Raw genomic sequence first — 23865 nt, forward strand, 5'->3', positions numbered from 1 at the left:
ACAAAAATATTTTTTTTTTACAGAAAAAAGAGATGGAAATAAGAATAACTACCTAAGCTTACAGGATCATTTTTGTAGAACTTTGAATAAAATTGGAATTTTTACGTTAAATTTCAGATTTAGAGAAGATCCCTTTTTTGAAAATACACATGAGTATATTGCTTGTGTTTCTACTTTGAAAAAAAAAGAATTTTTGACACATTTAATTTTATAGATTACAATACTTAGAATAAACGATTGTTTTATTACGTAGCTATGTATTCTCTTTACTTCCGAGATTTCTTTTATGATATTGATTCAAAAAAGAGAGCAGATGAATTTCTCCAAAATCAAAGTAAAAACAGCATGACTTGTACTAATCTTTCTTAATAATGTGTTTCTATTCCAAGGGCTATAACTCAAAAATACAACACCTTACCCATGTCCTTTTCCTCATTTTGCTTTTCAGAGCGTAAATATTTCAGTAGGTGATGCACTTTTGACAAACTTACATGTATATCATCCGTTGCTAATTGATATATTTTTCGGGGGGGGGGGTTCTAGAGAAAATCTAAGTACATAATTATTTTTATGTCTTTCAAATATTTTTACTGATGATAATCATATATAAAGATAAACCTGTAGATTAATTTAAGAACAAGGGTTGTCCTAAAAAAGTCGTAGACATGGAAAACAGTTTAGTTTCTCTTTGCTAGATTAAATTTCTTTTCTTGTCATGGCAAAAAGTAACAGTTTATGATCATGCATTTCAAATTTTATGATGATTTAACATTTAATAAGAAAATTATGAAAAAAATAAAGAAAGCATGTAAGTGTACGTCGGCGCACGAAAGCAAGCGTAATTTACGTCTCTAATTACGTCATAATATCTTTTTCTGCTTCACACGCGTCTATTATCATCCAATAATCTTTTTCTAAAGTGAAAAACCACTCCTGACTAAGTAAGGGACTTTTATTTAAATTCACTACTGCCTTTTTTATTTTGAAGGGTGCCGACTATAGTTTTTTTTGTGTGAAAACTACAATAGCGAAACTCTTCATTTTTATACAATATATAACTTACATTAACTTCAGTGTACATGCAAAGTTTGGGGGATATCTACCGTCTAGGTATTTTTGAGGGACCGTCTCAAAATACAGGTACATTTACGATATTATTATATAGGAAAATGCCAATTTTTAGCACTTTAAGCAAATAATACAAATACTACAATAGACATTTTGTTCAAACTATAATAATTTAATTTTAGTTGTAACACGTCATTTGACTGGATAAAAAGTTTTATCCTTTTTGTATATAACATATATTATATATGCCTACGTCAAAATGAGTGACGTCAAAAACGTATTACTCCGCTTGACGTTACTTTTAAGGTTGCCGACTATAGTTTTATTGTGTGAAAACTACAATAGCGAAACTCTTCATTTTTATACCATATATAACTTACATTAACTTCAGTGTACATGCAAAGTTTGGGGGAAATCTACCGTCCAGGTATTTTTGAGGGGCTGTCTCAAAATACAGGTACATTTACTATAGGATTATATAGGAAAATGCCAATTTTTAGCACTTTAAAGCAAATTATACAAATACTACAATAGACATTTTGTTCAAACTATAATATTTCATGAGTAATACTATATTATACAATATATGTAAGAAACACAAAATTCTACCGTCTTGTTACCAGAGGGGGCATCTCAAAATGCAAAAAATTAGCAAATTTTACTATTTTTATAGAGTACTACAAAATATGACGTACACAATGGATTCACAAAAACATAATAAAAATATTGGAGACATTCTAAATATTCTATGTTTCAAATTTCAAGAGCGTATGTTTATTACTTTTTCTTTAATAATATTTTTATTAACCCTTTCTTTAAGAGCTACCGATTAACATAACGTCAAAAAGACACTGCAGCGACGTCAACCTACCTATCAATTGCAAAATCGGTTAAAAAATCAGTTATATCAAATTGTAATTATATTTTTATACCAATAATTTCTTAATTTTGTTTAATTTTAATAATCATGGGGAAAAAGTTGCATTAAAACAGTAAATACGCTTCATTTTACTATGATGCGCGAAATATTGCGCAATGGAAACTATAGTCGGCCCCCTTAAGCAGATTCAAATTTCAGTGGAATTATAGTCGAAAGTTTGCCTTACATCGTACGCAGCAGAGAATACACATTGTTTGGCGTCATTCATGGCCCAGAAAGTTCCCCACTGTCTGCGTTTAACAAACAGTACTTTACTTCTTACATGCGGTAACTATTTTCGGTATAGAGTAAAAACTATCATTGAATCTCATACCATTTGAGAACAACTCTATAACAATCTAGTTGTTATGTCACTTATGTACTCTTTTTCCGTCTCTGATTCATATAAACTAGGGATAGCAATCGAATACATAATTGCTAACCGGTTAACCGCAAGACGTTCCGACCGATTAACCGGTTAACCGTATCAAAATATGTATATTCTTGACATTCTTTTTTCCTTTGGTAGCTCTATTCATATTCACAAGAAGACTATAAAGTCTACAAGTTTTCAAAATCGTTATATTTGTCTTAATTCTTGATAAGGAAGCTACATTTTATTTTAGTTTCAATATACTAGAAAAAATGAAGAAAACTACGAATCATATCTGAGAAATGAAACAAGACATTGGTGTTTTTTTCTAGGCAGATTTCACCTAGTAAGTTCATTCTGCGCTGTTACCATAATTAAACTGCAAATTAGTATTTTTGTCTTTCGCAGCTATCCATCAAATATATTACAATACAGACATTGAAAATTAAAAGATGTAATCAAAGATTACAGGACGGCCAGGTTAACGACTTGGTTTTTTAATGATAATTAACAATTCGAACACAATCCAGAGAACCATTGGCATAATTACATTATAATCAGTTTGGATGAGTGAAAACGCTGAGTTATCAACGTTTATACAGTGATTTCTTGTTTTAAATAAATAGAAAATTGCGTTTGAATTTACATACCGGTATATTTTTATTTTTTCCGACTAACCGATTACAGAATTTCTAACCGATTGCCAGCGTTCCGACCGAGAAATCGGTTAACTTAACCAGTTACAAATTGCCATCCCTATTCCCTAATATGAACCATATCCAAAACAATTTATTACATCCCCGTGCGCAGGTTTCGCGTTTGACATCATTTTCATTTAACTTTAGTCCAATAACAAATCATGATACCAATCGTCTCTTTCTAATGTTATTTATATGAAAATTTCACGTTATTGAGATTTTGATGCTAGTTTCACTGATTAAATTCTCAATTAATTTTTTTTACATAGTACCAAAGAAATAAAAGCAAATGTAAAACTTATATGCGTATTGTTCATGCGCCGACAGACCATATCGGCCTTCATATAAATCGTCCCGATATTATTAATATGAAAGATATATATTTAAGAATTCACAATTTTAACGAACATTCAATACATTATGTTTTTACAAAATTTGGTTATTATTGATTGCATTTTAACATTTTAAACATTGTCTACGACTTTTTGGGACAACCCTCGTACAGTGTAAGATCTCGGGCCTGAGAGAAAAATGAGCATTCTTGTGACTTTTACACAGTGTTTCTTTATTTTATACAAAGCTCAAAATAAAGCTCCAATAAATTGGAGAACTATGTCAATGTCACATTTTTGTTATTCCACTCTTTTCTAAAACGATGAACAATGAAAAAGGAAGGACTATAAATATTTTTTTTAATTTTATTCAATATCGAAATAGAATATATTTTTTTTTAAACTGAGAGGATAAAATGTATGTGTCGCATCATTTCAAACAGCAAGGTACGTTATTATTGGTCGATTTTCGCCGAAACTTAAAATGTATGCATTCAAATTCTTATAAATGGGAAAAAGAAATCACTTGCTGTGGCCTTAAACTCGACATTCTGAGACATCGACGACGTATTATCAACAATAGTTGTCTCCATTCATATGTCTCCATTCTAGTGAGCTTGAAATTAAAGATACTACAGAATCATTATTAATAGCATTTGTTTCATACTTGGATATTTTACAAGAAAAAGACGCTAATACCAAGCAAAAAAGCTTTATGATAAACGTGATGACTTTAATTTTCCAATCGTCAACATTTCTCACCTACGTATAGCACTATGATACTCTTATCATCTGCAAACGGGGTTTATATCTCTCATTTGCATGTTTCGATACACTAAAGCATGCTCTACGAATAAAAATATTTCTAAAAAGAGGTAAGATAGAGAAAAGCAAGTTGATGACATAGGAATATCAACAGTCACATTTAAAGTCATATCATTTCCTAAGTTATATCATCGATACAATGACCTTGATAGGTAATTGTTTACACCTGAATTGCTGATTATTTCTTTTTAATTATTTCACAATCATGACAAGGAGCACACGGTGGATGTGACAAGTCGACAGGGGATATTCACCCCTTCATGACACCTGATCGCACCTCTGATGTTTTAGATGTCCGTGTTTGCTCAGCTCTTGATTGTTTGAATCAATTTTTGAGCTTGATTCTTTCATTATGTAAAGGTTATAGACCAAAAACTGCCCATTCTTTGAGAAGAAAGAACTGTTGCAGGGTCGTTAGGCCCGACAATATTTCTTTCTTCTCACAGAATAACAGTCTGAGACCAATACTCTACTTAAGACATTTACGCTATTGTGTTCATAATGTACTTTCGTAGAACTTTTTCTCGTCTATTGTATTTGAAAGTAAGTATTGCCTACTTAATGGACTGTCTCAGATGAAGGTTATTAACAATCAAAAGAAACTTACATTTATTGTAATTGTTAACTCAGTAGACAGTTACAGGTAAGTGCAATTTTTAAATAACCGACTAGTGAATAATTAATCACAAGGCATGAGGTTCCAACACCATTTTGTTGTGATTGTAAATGTTGAAAGCATGCCTTCTAACGGGGAAGAAAGCATATGTATGATACAAAACAAATTCAGATGTGAAGCGCGATGCATATGTCATTCGCAAGGAATTTTTTGAATTTTGAGCCTAGGATAGTCAAGAAAATGAAATTTGAACCCAAAGTGAACTTGGTTTCCTTTGGTCTAGGCATGCATTTCAAGGATGCAGAAAAACACAGGGAATATAGAAAGATATCTGTAAATAAATCAGCGATATTGAGATGATTTAGAAGAGGCTAATCAGAGCAAAAATATAAACGGGCAGTTATTGTGTTCTTTAACTGACAGAGAAAATGTTACACAGTACCCAACATCGATGTTTTCATGCAACGAACAGTATTTAAGCTTTAAAGTCCATAAAACAATACAAAATAGGAGCAGAGCAAACACGGACCTCCAAAACATCATAGACGGGATCAGGTGCCATGGAGGAGTGAGCATCCCCTGCCGACCGGTTACACGAATGAATGAATGAGTCTAAATAATTGCCCAGCAATTAGTATGAAAAACGTCAGTAAGCATTTGATCAATCATAAATTGTATTTGCTGATAAGAAATAGAAAGTTTTAAAAGAACAAAAGATAATGTCCATACTAAAATCCAAATATTTCATGTTTAACTGACACATAAATTGAGAACTTTATATTTCTAACGATATATGACTTGCATGTATCTGATCACCTGTAAATGCTATAATACAACTGATTTGTGACACAGACAATGCCAGTGCCTACCTACGTTCGTTCGAATGACACATTTCACACAAAAATATATTTAAAATTCTATTTCATCTTAAAGTTATTGAAACTTCAAATTTTTGGATGGGTTTGATTGACACATCCTTGCACTCTCACAAATTTTACTTTTATTCTTAATACTTAGGAAAAGTGGCAATCTTGTTGTGTATTAATGAAAAATATTAAAACTTTAATCCAGAAAAATAATTATATTCAGAGTAGAAATGTTAGAAAGCAAAAACCATTCACACGTATCGTCATTCCTCACTACAGCTGTAAGTGTTGTGTACAGAGTTTAGCAAATTGATCACACCTATGAAACGTACACAGTTTTTGTAAACAGGGCACGAGCTCTGTTATTGTTGATGTTTACGATTCACCAGGTGCGTTCAATTGTTAAAGCCTGCTCAACACAACTGCACGGACTGACAATTTACTGTGTGTATACTTTGCTTTCGAACTTCTCTACACTGGATTTTCTGGATTACAGTTTTAATATTTTTCATTTATACACAACAAGGTTGCCACTTTTCCTAAGTATTAAAAATAAAATTAAAATTTGTGAAAGTGCAATGATGTGTAAATCAAACCCGTCTAAAAATTGAAGTTTTAATAACTTTTAGATGAAATAAGACTTTTAATATACTTTTGTGTGAAATTCTATCAAAATATTAGTGTTGGCAACGAGTACCCGGTTAACCGGGTAACCGTCGAACGATGCGAGTATCGGTTAGTAAAACTGCTATTCGGTTACTCGAATGATAAAAATCTACATAGTAAATATGCATATATAATGATTGTTTTATAAATTATAAATGTATTTACTTACACATTCCCCTAATTTTAGGTACCGCTAGTCTTGATCTAATACATGGTTGTTGTAGTGGATCAAATTGTTTTGATTAGTTTTCACAGTTTATATAATAAATAGCTTTGATTGTTTGGGGGGTATACAACTTTTGAAGGCCTATGTTATGATTACATTAACTCATTTGATAATTTAACGAAATGCCGCCACAGACAAATTAAGCTTGAGGTTGTAAGAAAAAGCAGTTGAATCAAAATATCAACAAAATAACTATTAATTACGGAGTATGTAGAAAATTATTATTCTCCTAGATAGCGACATATTTCGGGGGCGGAAAAGGAAAGCAATTGTGAGACGGTGATTAACGTCTTTATTTGTCTTCTTTGTGTGTCAAATTCCTTATTTTCTTTAATCTAAAATCAAAATTCGTTGACAATATTTCACGTGTGTATTGTAAATATAGTGTCCATATAAGTATATTTGTGTATTACTACTGCCGATAAGTAAAGCATAAGATAAATAAAAGATGTGGATACTTTTACTAAAAATCATCCGAGTAACCGGGTACTCGATCGGAAGATGAAGCGAGTAACCGGTTACTGAAAATCGTCCGATTTGCCAACACTACAAAATATATAAGTCGCGATATTATACAGAAAATATTAACTTCAAATCTGTGTCCATGCACCTTTAAAGGATTATATGTATAAAAATGATATATAGCTCTCTATTAAAAGAACCAATCGACCCAAAGACATTTTATGAATTTCATATCATTTAATTTCTATAAAATAATCGATTGTGATTGGATAAAAAATTGTTTTGATAACTGCATCAATAGAATCTGGAGTTCACTTGTAATTGGCCTGCAGCCGGAACTACTTTAGCTAACTTTACATGACTATGTATATTTCTTGCTTACATAATTTAATTACTTTGTGAAAGTAAATTGCAATACTAGTACTTTCATTGCGTCATTGAATATTATTTAATAAATTATGGTCTTTCAATATATCAGTAGTTTAACCTACTCATAATCATTTTCCAGGCAAATCTATTTACAAGCACCCGCTCTCAATAATCCTGCTACATTATGTTTAGGACCTCTATATGAACCATTTGTATATTTTTCTATTTCTCATTTTGCTGGGTTTATACAACAGAGTTTCTGCTTAATAAATGTAATAAAAATGTAGAGTAACACTTGTCTATAAGATAATAAACGAATTGGTTTACATGTTCTGTAGTAAAACTTAAAATTAATGCGCCACTGACCCATACCCATATGGAGTGTACAGATATACCAGTCCATATTCAAAATTCTCTGTCATTTCCATAATTGGACAAACAAGCAAATTAAAAGAATTTTGGTACGCCGCTTTCAGCGTCTTCGTGATTGTGAAACCATTTTTATGGCATATTGTGTCAAATATGCACGCATCATCATAATTATGTCAGGCAAAATAATCACACAAGTAATTTTTTTTAATTAGGACAAACATGAAGTTCAATGTCCAAGGCTCAAAAATCAAAACACGTTCGGAACCATCTTGTTACAAGCAAAGTACATGTCTGATATGAAAGCCCCGCCTCTTCTCTATCAAAAGTTTTAAGGAACGATAACATTTTTTGAAAGATCAAACTTCAAGATCAAGATCAAAGGGTCAAAAACGTACCATAGTGTAGTTAGAAAGGCCTTGTCGAGGTAATACAGATGTGTATTCTGAAGGCCCTACATTGTACCTCCTCTCATTCAAAGGTTATGTCCAAGGTTAAAGTTCTTGAAAAGTAGGTCAAACTTCAAGGTTAAGGTTAGGGGTAAAAAATGATATTATATTTTGAAAAGTTTTGTCACAGGTAATACACGTTTAATATGAAAGCCATCAAAACTTAAGTTATGGCACATTTAAAGTACTGTTAAAAGTTTTGAAAAGTAGTTCAAACTTAATGGTCAGGGGTCAAAATCATAGTACACATGTATTTGAAAAGGTCTTGTCACAGGTAATGCAAAATTAATATGAAAACCATGCATGTATCTCTTCTCATTCAAATGTTGAGACGAAGATTAAAGTTTTTGTGACCGTCAGTGTGAGACTGAATGTCCCCTCGCTGTCGCGAAAGCGGGGAAAACTGAATCACACAAATTTTACATTATCTGGAATTGAATCTTGACTATGAAATCATATAAATAAGGATTACTTACAGTAAGCAACCTTTGGCTTTTCAAAACAATTTTTGGACATCGTGAAATGTAGGTAACAGGTAAATGGTAAACCTTGTTTCAAAAAATAAGTTACAGCCTTGGCTTTTGAGATATCTTATTCGACGGGACAAAAGTGTTACATGAAGAAAACATGATTCTTAGTGCTACGGAACCCTATATTTTTGTCACTGGCATAAATGATCTTTCAAATTGTCCTCCATCACTAGGGACAGGTGTCATGAAATGATGAATTAAGTAATCCATCACTAAAAGATCATTCCAACTTCCGGTCAAAGGAACCATTTTCAATATTTCCATTATATTTTTAAAAATATTGTATGAATATATATATATATTTGAAATACATTAATGGTTTTTAAAAGTTTATTCAAAGGTACATGTTGACACATTGTAACTTGTCAAAATCTATTGTATTTTGTTCTTATATATATTATATAACGTGCCGCCTTCGATAATTATATATTTTGACTATAAATATTGAAACTGCATGTTAAACATAACGCTGTCAAAATGCCATAATTACTAATTAAGATGTTAAGATACTCTTATTCTACGTAGGACTTTGAAAATACATGTAGCATCAAACATGGTTATCGATGACGACAAGTTATATAAGATAATACAATTGATGTTGACCAGTTACAATGTGTCATTTACATGAACTTTTGACTTCAATTAGCAGTATATATAGTATAGACAGGAAGGGCATCCCGCTGGACAGGGGTTTCATGTGAGGCAGGAGACGGAATCACACGTAAGTCTAACTTCATGCTCATAACTTTAAAACATAGAGAATTCAGAAATAAGGAGTATTGACATAACACTAACTGAAACTGAAACATGCATGGCAAAAATATGTAAATAAAAATCATGTCTAATAGCATACTTAATGATCTATGTAATTATTGGACTTTGTAAAAGAATTCTATCTGTTGCCACCATACGAGGGCTGTTCAATAAATAATGTCCTGATGCTCGGAAAGAAGCAAAAGAGACACTTTTCAATGATGTGATCTAAATGATTTAAGTTAAATATTCTACTTGAATTAAACATGTAACATTTTTATCCAATGTCTGATTGTTTTTAGAACCCTCTTTTGAGCATAGCCCTTCGTATACTGGATTATGGCAGATCCTATGATTTCCTGGACTTGTTTCTTCTTTCTGAAAGGTGTTTTTTAAGTTTGGAAAATGAACGTAAAAAGGTGACAGATCTGGCGAATAGTATTGTGTGACAAAATATTACCTTTCTGTATATCCCCAAAACTCCTTTACTCTTCATGGCGTGTTGCTTTGGACCTTGTCATGAAGAAATTTAATGTAGTGGATTCCTAATCATAGTTCCTAACTCTCAAAATCCTTTTGATTTTTTGCAAAAACATTTGCTTTCAAGACTCTAACAGAAATTGAACTACTTTCCTGAGTAAGAATTTGAACAACACGACCGCTAATATTTGAGAAAATGGCATAAAACTGTCTTTGTCCTCGTGTAGTTCTTTGCTCTTTCACAGATCTTTGCTGTTTTTGTCAAGTGCATCTTATTGTAAAAATGTTTTAAGGGTAATAAAGCAATGGATTCAATACGACATTTTTCATTATCTGTTTGAATTTCAGACAAACGTGGATAACTACAATTTCTGAGTTTTAAAAAATAATTGTTTAGATATTATTACACGATGTTTTCACTCATTTTTCAAAACATGGGGTGACTATTGAGTACTTTTTTTTACTGTCAAATGTTTCTTTAAAATATTGTTAACTAACCCCAATGCCTATTAAATTTGATATTTGTTTTAAAGTCAATCAAACATCATAAGTGATAATTTGTTAAATTTTTGCAAACAGAACATTGGTTGTTTTAAGTCCTTGTCGCCAAGGACAGTACCCATTTTTGATGCCCATTATATCATTATTGTTCACCGAAATCCACCCTATCTCGTGTCCATAAAACAGGCATTAATTGCAGTAACTTTCACAAAAATCTCAATGAATATTTCTTTGGGATTCTTATCAAGTTTTACAGCAGCTTAAATGAAGCGTTTAATTTTACTCTATTTTACTGATTCTTTACCATTCATTTTTAATGCAGTGTCTCGAATAGCCCTTGTTTTCCAGCTTCTCACAATGAAAATATGAGATAAAAGTGATCACATTAAATGATATAAATTCATTGAAGATTAAATCATGAGAGAAAGTCGAGCTTAGTCATACCGGTATGATATCTGTGATGTATGTCATACTCTTGATACCCACGATTCTGTTCAAATTCTAACTTAAGGATATACGCAACGTACTTTACCTACATGTACTGAATATTTCAAGATATTCCTAAATTGGGATTATAGTGTCACCAGATATTAATTAATAGACAAAAAAAAATCAGCGTTCAGTACCGGGTTTTTTTAAAGATGCCAACTGATGAAAATTCTTGGATGAATCAAGGAAAAATATAAAAAATATACTAAACATATATATATATATATATATATATATATATATATATATATATATATATATATATATATATATATATATATATATATATATATATATATATATATATATATATATATTTTTGATATTTCTTTTTTTTTTAAATTGTTTAAGAAGACGTGAACAACACCATATATAGACATTAAAATATAGCACACAGATTCTTCAACTCTCTTCAACAAAAGACCAAAAAGTTTAAACTACATTGTGTATGTATATAATTCCTGTAACTCTATTATTACTTTACTCTATTGTAGGTTGCCCATCATGGACCTAAAGATTCTGTCCGTCATTTCTATATCGATAGCTTTGGTTTCTCTCCTATGTAAGTCATGTTTTATGCTTGAAATCATGTCTGTTTACATAAAGAGTATTAATATTTATATCAAATTATTCATTTATTAATAGTGTAACAATTTGGATGCCTAAAGTTTGTTGAAAAAGAAAATAAATACTTTTCATTACTTTTCTGACATGGGCATAGTTGTAATCTCTAATGATTTTATTATTATCCACTACAAGTACAAAAAATTATAATCTACTAAAAGGAATCACTGTCTAGTCAATAAAGTACTGGAGTATGCCAGGGCATTAACGATATTTGGAATGGAAACGTGGGATAATTTGCATAACGGGCTCTCATGGCTGCGGACCTATATCTTTGCGAAATTCACATTCCGGTAGATGATCAAGAAATCAGCTCTATTAACTTTCAAAGAGTTAATTCATAGAAAACAAATGTATGGAAATATTGATATCGGAGAAATGGACTCATATTATCGAATGAAATTATCTATAAAAGGTTTTCATCAGAAACTAACATTCGAAAATAGTGAAAGCAGTCGATCAATGAATTTTGAAAAAAAACATTCTAATTTTTTTTTCTAATCTAAACTTAACTTATGTTTTAAGACGTCTCAGTATCATTGACTTTTTCATTAAAAAAATGATCTATATTAATCTTTGTATTCTTCTTCTTAGCATAATTCTAAGCTTACATACCTCAATATCACAAATATTTTTATTTCTTATGGATACCTATTATCACAATTTTCTAACAATAGTTTGCAATTTATAAAGGTATTAAGTCAACATGGGCATCTTATGGAGGCGGGAGTTGTGGTCCAGTTCCTGCAGCGGCCCCTGGAGCGTCCACTTTGTGTACAGCAGCAGAGAACGGGTTCTGTCTCCTAGATACTATCGACTTTGACAAGAAACTCACTACCGGAGTTTGCTATTGCAACCCAGGTTTTACGGGGGAAAAGTGTCAAAGTAAGATATAGGATTACATATTAACCCTTCCTAATTAATAGATATTTCGGTATTGTTCAAAATGAACAATCAATAGAAATATGTCCACTCATGCAACTACTATGACGTACGTACATTTGTACGTAACAAAAAATAAGCAATTTCTCTCTTTTAGCTTAGACTTAAATTTTATTTCATTGTTTTAAAAGCATTAATATTGGACTTGTTTTCTTTTTCTTTTTTTAGCTCCGACATCAACAACAACTACCTCCTCAAGTGGAAAGAACGCAATCCTGGCTCTAGCACTAGGTGGCGCTTTGGCTTATTTATTAAGTAAAGGTTTTGATGGAACATATGGCTACCCGGGATCTAGTGGTGGTTACGGGGCATCAAATATCGGTCTTTATCCTGCAACTAAAGGCTACACTGGATCTGGTCTCTACTCGGGATCTAATATCTACGGAGGTTACGGTACTGGACTCGGATATCAAGCTGCTTACTCCCCTCAAGAAATGTTATACTTTAACAAGCACTAGAGAAATATACTGATGTAATTTTTACGTGTGCAGGGGATTAAATATAAGTTCAGGATTTTAATAAAATTTGCGTTTTATAAATACTTGCATATGGTTCTCTCTGTGTTCGCTGTTTATTCTATGTACTTTGTCTCACACTCTTCATTAAACCATGGTTTATCTTCAGTATGTTTTGAATTAATATTTCTATTTATTTTAATAGAGCTTTTACTCTGTATAATTTTACAGTATGGCAGAATCAAATCACATAAAGTTTTACTAAAATTTTCAACACATTGATTTACTTCTTCTGTGCTATCAAACGAATGAGTCAGACAATTGGAAAGCACGTCATAGTTATTGCTAAGAGTAGTATTTATCTGGAATTGAATCTTGACTATGAAATCGTATAAATAAGGATTACTTACAGTAAGCAACCTTTGGCTTTTCAAAACAATTTCTTGGACATCGTGAAATGTAGGTAACAGGTAAATGGTAAACCTTGTTTCAAAAAATAAGTTATAACCTAGGTTTTTGAGATATCTTATTCGACGGGACAAAAGTGTTACATGAAGAAAACATGATTCTTAGTGCTACGGAACCCTATATTTTTGTCACTGGCATAAATGATCTTTCAAATTGTCTTCCATCACTAGGGACAGGTGTCATGAAATGATGAATTAAGTAATCCATCACTAAAAGATCATTCTAACTTCCTGTCAAAGGAACCATTATCAATATTTCCATTATATTTTTTTTATAAATATTGTATGAATATATATATTTATATATATATATATATATATATATATATATATATATATATATATATATATTCAAAAAATTATTTTTCCTTGGTATAGGGATAAAATAAAATCCAAATTCAAATGATAAACTCAAACTTTTATCTAAAGCGTTTTCGCCCCATGCGGGCTCATCAGTAGATTTGAAATTGTAAACAAGTTACATTATGACGTCATTCTCGTGACGTTATGTAGGCAACGTTAAACATAATGATGACGTGTGAAATGCTGTACTCTTTTCATAGTAATCACAGTTAAATGAGGCGCACAGATAAAGTTTTACAGTTCATCTGATCAAACTTAAGCGCCTATTATAAATGTACAATAATGGAGACATTTTATATAAAATGTACATAATAAAATAATTTGATATAAATTCCTTTTAACAGTTCAATTTTGGTTTAAACAGATTTATAAAATATTGTTCTTTGGCTTTCCGTAATTGTTCATTTTCCTCTTTTATTTTGTAAAAAGGAAATATATAAAAATGTCCTTTGCCACAAGAATCAAAGTGTTCACTACATGGCGTGTTTCGTATGGTCGGATCCTTAATCTGTTGTTTGTGCACGCGAACACGGTCGGCTAATTTGGTTCCGGTTTGTCCTATATAATTTTCCTCACATGTAGGACACGTCATACAGTATATAAGGTTTTTAGATTTACACGTCATAGAAGATTTAACGTCAAACTTCATTCCGTTTTTAAAAATAATGGTTTGTCCGGTTTTTAAACTTGACTTGACAGGTTCCGCATCGTGGATCCAACGCACTTAGAAACCATCGGTTTCTCGGGGTTCGATGTAAATTTGGCAGTGGTAAGAATCTTTTTCAAATTGGGAGGTTGACGCCTGCTGTGTAGTATATCCTTTGGTTTAATAAGGTCCCTTAATGTTTCTGATTGTTGAATAATAGGGAAAAATTGTTTGGCAGTTTTAAAGATGTTGTGATTTCTTGGGTTGTGGGTTAGAACAAAAGGGATCTTTTCGTTGTTCTCCTCTTCGTGATGTCTAATAGTACGTAATTCGTTAATGGGTATTTCCTTTGCCTTTTGTATAGCAGCCTCAATTAATTTTGATGGATATTTTTGTCTAGAAAGAAAAATTCTTAGTTCACACAGTCTTGTATTTCTGCGATCCTCATCAATAACAATAGTACAAATTCGCCTGGCCATATTGAATGGGATGTTTCGTTTAGTATGGGAGGGATGGCATGAGTTGAAAATCAAATATTGATGGGAGTCTGTGCTCTTGTAATAGAGATCCGTTATGATTTTTCTTCCCTCTTTTATAATAAGAATGTCTAAAAATGGCAATTTGTTTTCACTGATTTCCATTGTAAAATGCATACTTTCATGGAGCCGATTTAGAATGCTGTTAAACTGTTGTAGATCTTGTAGAGATTTTGTCCAAAAAATAAAACAGTCATCTAAATAACGTTTCCAGTTTCTTTCAATGTATGTATCAAAATCCTCTCCAAAAAATGTTTTGCATTCCGAAAAAAGTTTTTCCTCCAGAAAACCTAGAACGAGAGTTGCGTAGGTAGGGGCGACTTTTGTCCCCATTGCTGTCCCTTTTGTTTGTAGATAGTACTTGTCATCAAAAAAGAAATGATTATTTTGCAAAACTATTTTAAGTCCTTCGAGGATAAATTCTTTTGAAAATCTCGGCTGGATTACATCTGGGTGCTTGTCAATCCAAAAGGAGATGGCTTCTAGTCCTAAATTGTGGGGAATATTTGTATATAAACTAGTAACATCAAAACTCACTAATTTCGTATTTTCTTCAATACTTTCTGGAATATGGTTGAGAAAATCCATGTCGTCCCGAATAAAACTGGGTACTAATTTGCAGAAAGGTTTTAGTATAATATCTAGCAAATTGCTAAGTCTCTGTGTTGGACAAGAAGGACCAGCTACAATAGGGCGTAGTTTTAAGTCTGTTGGACGTGGCAATTTAATATAAGGTTCACTCATTTCCTGTATTCCGTTTTGAATTTGTTTAGATTTATGAATTTTCGGTAATCCGTAAAAGTTACTAGTTTTTACTTCAAAATTGAGAAGAAAATCTATCTCCTTTTTGGTTAAATTATGGGAAAATTTTGAAGTATATTTTTTCATTGTAGACATCGTCTTCTTGTCTTCATTCGAAGGTAGTTCCTTGTAAAAGTTTATATCATCTAGTTGTTCTAGGACCATATCTTTGTAGTGTTCTTTGTCCATAATAACAATAGTTCCTCCTTTGTCAGCCTCTTTTATGATAATAGTATCGTCACCAGTAATATTTTTCAGTGCTGTTCTCTCAATTTTTGAGATGTTATCTCGCACACGGATATCGCTGTGATTGTTGTATGCAGATTTTTTCAAACAATTAATGTAATCGTCCAAGTGTTTGTCCCTGTTTGATTTTGGTTTAAAATTACTTTTGTTTCGAACTAAGGATTCGTCATTGTAATCCGAATTCTGGAAGAATTCCCGGAGTCTTAGCTTCCGACAAAATTCTTCTGTGTCTTTGATTACATCTACGTCGTCTTTTTTAGGCGTAGGAGTAAATTTTAGGCCCCTTTTGAGTAGTTCTATTTCATCCGTAGAAAAATTCCTTTGAGATAGATTTATAATTTTGGGGTCGACTTTAGATGTTTTTTCTACAGGTATTGGAAGAGGAATTTTTTCATGCGATGTTTGCGAAAGTGGCCCTTCCCTAAAAAAGAATTACTCCCTTCATATTGCTGGTTCATATTTCTGTTATTAGAAATGTTGTTGCTCATTTTGTTTTGCTGTTTGTTGTTCCAAGGTTTTTTCCACTGGACGTTTTCCTTGTTGATATTTGTTTGTGCTCCGTTATTTCTTTTGGTAAAAGAATTTACACGGTGTTCATTTCGCCCCACGTTCTTGTAGTTTGGTTTATTTGGTCCAGAAAAATTACCTCTTTAGATAAAAGTTTGAGTTTATCATTTGAATTTGGATTTTATATATATATATATATATATATATATATATATATATATATATATATATATATATATATATATATATATATATATATATATATATATATATGAAAATTATTTTAAATAAATAAAAACACCCAGAACGAGTAAAACATAAGCGCTTTCATTTCTTCTTCATGATGTTTTACAATACTCATGGTATTACCAAGCGCTTATGTTTTACTCGTTCTCTGTGTTTTTATTTATTTAAAATAATTTTCATATTTATCACCGACCACTGTGATTTTACTTGGATCTATCTATATATATATATATATATAAATATATATATATATATATATATATATATATATATATATATATATATATATATATATATATATATATATATTTGAAATGCGTTAATGGTTTTTCAAAATTTATTCAAAGGTACATGTTGACACATTTTAACTGGTCGAAATCTATTGTATTTTATTCTTATATTTTGTATAATGTCTTACGTGTCGCCTTCGATAATCATATATTTTGACTATAAATATTGAAACTGCATGTTACACATAACGCTGTCAAAATGCCATAATTACTAATTAAGGATGTACAACACACCTACCCAAAAAAATTCCTGTCGTTTAATTTTCGTTATTTTTGTATATTTAGTACATGACTATATCTACTGCATGTATGCATATTTTGGACAAAATCGTTCGAGTGGTTTTTGAACAGGAACTTCCGAAAGTTACCCCCCTTTAGTTGTTTACAAGGAGAGAAAATTTTATATCAATGAACTACTTAAACCTTGATTTTCAATAAAACCAGGTTAGATATAAGTGTCAAATTTCATTGGCTTATTCTTTTAACCATTTAACACAAAAACATAGTCATCTTTTTGATATACATATCATCAAAACAATTTTTAAAGACCTTAAACTGAAAAACTATGAATTTTCTAAGCCTTGAAAATTGCGTATTTTTCAAATTCAAAATTTTTTTGTGAAAAAACCTGTCGTTTAATTTTGGTAAAAAACTTTCTTTAGGTAGCTGGTAGTAAAAATAATCTTCATAATTTTTTGTATAATTTTTGTACGACCAGTTTTGATTTAATAGCGGAAAATTACTCCCTCCCCCTTTCTCAATAAATCACGTTCCCGCGCATCTTTCAGACGGGGGTCGATCACTTTGTTATATGAATCTACAAATACACATTAAAAAAATTAAATTGGAATATTGCTTTTGCTTCAAAAATATATTAACTTACAAATTTAAAAGTTCTCATATGTAAAGCGTATTTAAATGTAGATTTTTGGGCAATTTTTGAATATCCCTACCACCCCCACCCCTTCCTTTTTTGCGTCGCAGACCATTAGCGTTTGACGAAACGTCGTTTACAGTGCAAATATACTGGTATTTCGTCAAGAATCCCGGAGCTATGCATTAGTTTTCAAATTCATGAATGCAGAATGATTGACTACTCTTTTTATATGTATCAGGAAAAAAATTACTGAAAGATTTTAGTGTTTAGTCCATATACGTATGCGTTATGCATTCCATATCACATCAAACCTGGATACGAATTCAAGTTTTGTTGAACTTGAATATGTTGATTTTTAATTTTATTTCTTTAATTTTATTCATTATAAAAATGGTGTATGTTCAACTCTCCTGTGATATAAATGGAATAATTGTAGTTTCTTTCATGTCATAATTTCAAACGAGACAGTATTTGGCCGTGGGGATACATCGACATTTGCATTAGATGTACGCATTTCTTTCAATGTCGTCGCTTCTAAAGTTAAAATGAAAATTCCGTATTCGTCCACATTAACTTCAAAATATCAAACATTAACTCTTCATCTATTTCAATTTATATCAGATCCCACATTGATATTTTTTAAAATCTTATAGGCTACTTTTTTTTTTGATTCGAGGAAATGCGAACCGACATTGTTGACAGAAAGTCAAAGTTACGATTTGCTGCGATAGGATATTCATAAATTCATGCATATTTCAGTACAAGTGAACAATTCTTTTCAATTCTATACTTACATTGTGTAGATGAGGTCTATAATATTCAATTCTCGGATTTATCAGGTCTTGCTGTAAATGTATCTGATTCTGTGGAAAACCGTGACTAAAGGGAGGAAAATAAACATCTCCTACATTTTCAGAGTTGTTCCTCTTTGATCAGTAAGGGTCTGAGAACAACATCGATTTTACATTGTAAAAAGTTTATTGTTTATTTACTGTTGTTTTATTTAATTAAAAAAGAAAAACAATATTTATATCGTGTATGCACAAATTGTAATGAAGACCATTAATCGGAATGTTATATAGCCAATTGTACAAAATGAGAATTTCGGCAATGTAAAATAAAATTTTCAGAATAAAAAAAATGCTGCGCTTTGATACAATTTATTGTACATATGAAATGAAATAAACATTAAGGGATGGTATTTTATGTCTTGCTTTTTACGGAGTTTAATCGGGTTAATTAAAAAAATACTTATTGATTGAGTATGGTACGCACAATCACAGGCAAGCCCCATATCCCAATTTTCTTTAATGATTGATATACATCGGGATCATTTTACTCGTCGTTTTGACGCTTTATTTTTGACGTTAAACTTGACGTCACGTCAAACGTTCAATTGAAATCGCAAGAGTTATCTCCCCCAGTGTGTTGTACGTCTTTAAGATGTTAAGATAATTTCTTTTTCTGCGTGGGAATTTGGAAATAGCATTATACATGGTTATCGAAGGCGACAAGTTATATAAGATAATACAATTGATGTTGACCAGTTACAATGTGTCATTTACATGAACTTTTGACTTCAGTTAGCAGTATATATAGTATAGATAGGATGGGTTTTCTGCTAGACAGGGGTTCCATGTAAGGCAGGAGGCGGAAACACGCGTAAGTCTAACTTCATGCTCATAACTTTAAACATAGAAAATTCAGAAATGTGGAGTATTAACATAATACCAAACTGAAACTGAAACATGCATCGCAACAATATGTATATAAAAATCATGTCCTAAAGCATAGTTAATTCTATGTTTCTAGAAAGTAATTATTGGACTTAGTAAAAGAAATCTATCTGTTGCCATCATTCGAGGGCTGTTCAATAAATAATTTGAAATTGGTTTGGACCTTATCATGAAGAAATTGAATGTAGTGGATTCCTGATTATAGTTCCTTATTCTCAAAATCCTTTTGATTTTTTGCAAAAAATTGCTTTTAAGACTCCAACAGAAATTGAACTATCTTCCCGAATAAGAATTTGAACAAGACCATTAATATTTGAGAAAAATGGCAAAAAGCTGTCTTTGTCCTCTTGTAATTCTTTGCTCTTTTCAGACCTTTGCTGTTTTTGTCAAGTGCATCTTATTGTAAAAATGTTTTAAATTTAGGGTAATAAAGCAATGGATTCATGTTTCATTATCTGTTTGAATTTCAGACAAACGTGGATAACTGCAATTTCTGATTTTTAAAAAATAATTGTTTAGATATTCTTACACAATGTCGTTTTCACTCATATTTCAAAACATGGGGTGACCATTGAGTACTTAGTCTTAGGTTTTTTGAAAGATATCAACTGATGAAAATTCTTGGAAGAATCAAAGAAAAATATAAAAAATATACTAAACATATATTTGTGATATTTCTTTTTTAAAAAAAAATGTTTAAGAAGACGTGTTCAACAACATACACAGACATTAAATTATAGCACACAGATCCTTCAACAATTGTAACGCTTCAACTTCATGGAAAAAGACCAAAAAGTTTAAACTACATTGCGTATGTATATATAATTCTCGTAAATCTATTATTACTTTACTCCGTTCTAAAGATTCTGTCCGTCATTTCTATATCGATAGCTTTGGTTTCTCTTCTATGTAAGTCATGTTTTATGCTTGTTTATGCTTGAAATCATATCTGTTTTACATATACAGTGTAATATCATTTTTATCATTTATTCCAGCTCTCTGATTGGATTAAACTTGATCACATGATTAAGTATATAACAGCATAAAGACTTGAGTTACTATTTATAGAATCTGAAATGCATATCGACTTGATGTTTCTTAAAATTGAGATTATTTATTTTCTGTAAAACAAATATAGTACTGATTTCACAATTATAGCTAATACGGTGTATGACTGAGAAAAAAAAATACTTCAACTTGTATTAATATTTTTTAATGTTCTGTAATTGATGAGACATAACAATGCCATGAATTAGGATCTACTTCATATTAAAACATATTGAATATGTTAGTCAATAATTGATAAAAATAAATGTAGTATTTTGAATGAGTAATTCCTCTAAATTTTTCCGTCAATATATAGGAAACACCATTACATTAAACAGCTTAATTTATTTTGATAGTCTCTAAGTGTTAAAGAGAGAAAACTTGTGCCTTGTTTTCATTATTTTCAAATTGTGCTTTGTCAACCTATGTAAAAAATAAAACAAATGTAGCCCTTTTATTCGGTCAATCCATAGATTCGTGCTCGGTCGATATGCTTTTCTGTGAAGTCGATATATCTATGGATCGACCTCATCAAAGGGCTATATTTATAGCGAGCGCAGCGAGCGTCGCGAAGCGACGCTCGCGAAGCGAGCTCAATAGACTAACGTGTAAGAACAGAGGAAATTCGGATTGAAATCTGTACATACGTCAGCCAAATTTCTCTGTGCAACATTCCCAGAATTCCTGCACTACCCAATGTCCTTTGCGCGAATATTGCCGAATAAATAAATGAATAATAACGTAAAGCATATATCAGACTTTAAGTTTGTAGAAATCTTTCAAAGAAACAAGAAATAACTCTGCAATGTTTTTTAACAAAATTTGCACTAGTTCTATAGTTTCAAACAGACGCTCGGCTGTCTCCGTAAGCTCCGACGAGCTTTGTGACGTCGTATGACGTCACAGCTAGTCGAGAAGTCTCGTGCGGCTTGACGTTCGAAGTGGCTGATCTCAATTTTTTTTATGGTACAACTGCGCTCACCCCAACGGTCACACCGTAAAACATATTAGCGAGCGCAGCGAGCGTAATAGACTAACGTGTAAGAACAGAGGAAATTCGGATTGAAATCTGTACATACGTCAGCCAAATTTCTCTGTGCAACATTCCCAGAATTCCTGCACTACCCAATGTCCTTTGCGCGAATATTGCCGAATAAATAAATAAATAATAACGTAAAGCATATATCAGACTTTCAGTTTGTAGAAATCTTTCAAAGCAACAAGAAATAACTTTGCAATGTTTTTCGACAAAATTTGCACTAGTTCTATAGTTTCAAACAGACGCTCGGCTGTCTCCGTAAGCTCCGACGAGCTTTGTGACGTCGTATGACGTCACAGCTAGTCGAGACGTCTCGTGCAGCTTGACGTTCGAAGTGGCTGATCTCAAGTGTTTTTGATGGTACAACTGCGCTCGCCCCAACGGTCACACCGTAAAACATATTATATTAATATTTATATCAAATTGTTGATTTATTAATAGTGTGATAATTTGGATGCCTAATGTTTGTTGAAAAGTTTATAAATACTTTTCATTTCTTTTTCTGATATGGGCATTATTGTAATTTTCAAGTGATTTCATTATTATCCACTACCATCTTCGCTAGCCAAGGGTTTCCGATCCGATACCTACTCTACAACCCTTGGCAGATTTGGCCGAAAATTTTAGAACTCGCGCAAACGAATTTGATTGGCTGCGAAGTCCGAGTCTACGCAAGGTTTTTACTAATCGACGATTTTCGGCTGAATTAAAGTCTATTCGTGTTTTATGCAAAATAAAAGTAATATTTACAAGGGATGAAAGTTAGGACGTGATCTATGCTTAAAAAAAAACAAGGGATTAATTAATTTGAATTTTTTTCTTTTAATTATATATGTTTTGAAGAATTATTGAAAGGACCACATAAGTCCGTGTTCCGCATTTTAGATGCATCAATTTAAGCCAATCAAATGTCACGGCTCATTGATAATAATTGATACGGCAACAAGTAGAAAGTAGTGTCAAACTCTTGACTAAAAATCCACGAAGAACGATATTTTCTACCACTTTTGAGGTGTGCCCACTGCCCACAGCTGTATGAAGTTGTTTGGATATATTCCATATGGAGGTCACCATATTGTTTCAAACGTCATATTGAATTACGTATGTTTAATACAGCTATTTTCATTGGACAAATATTAAAGAGCTTCAAGGGACTTAACTCAATTACGGCGATAGGCGGCGCAATCAAAGTTCCCGTTTGATAGGGCTAAATCTGCTAAGGGTTGTAGAGTAGGTATCGGATCGGAAACCCTTGGCTGGCGAAGATGATGAAACAAATGTAAATAGAAATATTGATATCGGAGAAATGGACTCAAATTATTGAATGAAATTATCTATAGAAAGGTTTTCATCAGAAATTAATATTCGAAAATAGTGAAACTAGTCGATCAATGAATTTTGAAAAAAAAAAAAGTTTAATTTTTGTTTTCTAATCTAAATTTAAGTTTCAAGACGTCTCAGTATCATTGACTTTTTCATAAAAAAAATGATCTATTCATCTTTGCATTCCTCTTCTTAGCATAATTCCAAGCATATACATGTATATCTCAATATCACAAATATTTTTATTTCTTATGGATACCTATTTTCACAATTTTCTAACAATAGTTTGCGATTTATAAAGGTATTAAGTCAACGTGGGCATCTTATGGCGGCGGAAGTTGTGGTCCAGTTCCTGCAGCGGCCCCTGGAGCGTCCACTTTGTGTATAAATTAAAGAGCCATGTAGCGCATATGACATTTTTGCCTCGGCGCCTGTGTCTCTAGACTCATACATTGTTTACCCAAGATTTTGTTATACAATCTTAGTTTATACATGCGTAAAACCAATAATGAAATTTCAATGTTAATAGTCCGTTAATTTTTTTTTTATTTTGTACTGAGTATATATTTAATATTGAGGTATCCATCTGGAGTTGACAAAGTGCTGCCAAAGACCACCCTTTAACAATTAAGAAAAACAATTTGTGAATTTCATGTATTTTATTTGTGGATATAGCTGCACTTCATTACTTTTAAATAATTTTGGTTAAGGGGGCTAGGGGGTCAACAA

General features: G+C 31.7%; 2 protein-coding genes across 2 annotated transcripts; one reads left to right on the top strand and one right to left on the bottom strand.

Moving 5' to 3' along the window:
• The first annotated feature begins 11495 nt into the window (after window positions 1-11495).
• Window positions 11496-13032, top strand: LOC134238476 (uncharacterized). The gene is made up of 3 exons (XM_062720607.1): window positions 11496-11553; window positions 12309-12500; window positions 12708-13032. Exons 1-3 carry the CDS (start codon window positions 11496-11498, stop codon window positions 13013-13015), a joined length of 558 nt encoding a protein of 185 aa, XP_062576591.1. The 3' UTR covers window positions 13016-13032.
• A 1491-nt stretch (window positions 13033-14523) lies between these two features.
• LOC134238563 (uncharacterized) lies at window positions 14524-16014 on the bottom strand. The gene has a single exon (XM_062720680.1). It carries the CDS (start codon window positions 16012-16014, stop codon window positions 14524-14526), a length of 1491 nt encoding a protein of 496 aa, XP_062576664.1.
• Window positions 16015-23865: the final 7851 nt, after the last annotated feature.

Source organism: Saccostrea cucullata, unplaced genomic scaffold (assembly GCF_032062105.1).
Source record: "Saccostrea cucullata isolate Sc308-1 unplaced genomic scaffold, CSIRO_AGI_Scuc_v1 ctg1439, whole genome shotgun sequence".
In the NCBI taxonomy this organism is placed as follows: Eukaryota; Metazoa; Mollusca; class Bivalvia; order Ostreida; family Ostreidae; genus Saccostrea; species Saccostrea cuccullata.

Coding starts and splice junctions, on each gene's coding strand:
- LOC134238476 (XM_062720607.1), top strand. CDS start 11,496: ATGGACCTAAAGATTCTGTCCGTCATTTCTATATCGATAGCTTTGGTT. Junction 11,554..12,308: donor AGCTTTGGTTTCTCTCCTAT/GTAAGTCATGTT, acceptor CAATTTATAAAG/GTATTAAGTCAACATGGGCA. Junction 12,501..12,707: donor TACGGGGGAAAAGTGTCAAA/GTAAGATATAGG, acceptor ATTGGACTTGTT/TTCTTTTTCTTTTTTTAGCT.
- LOC134238563 (XM_062720680.1), bottom strand. CDS start 16,014: ATGGACAAAGAACACTACAAAGATATGGTCCTAGAACAACTAGATGAT.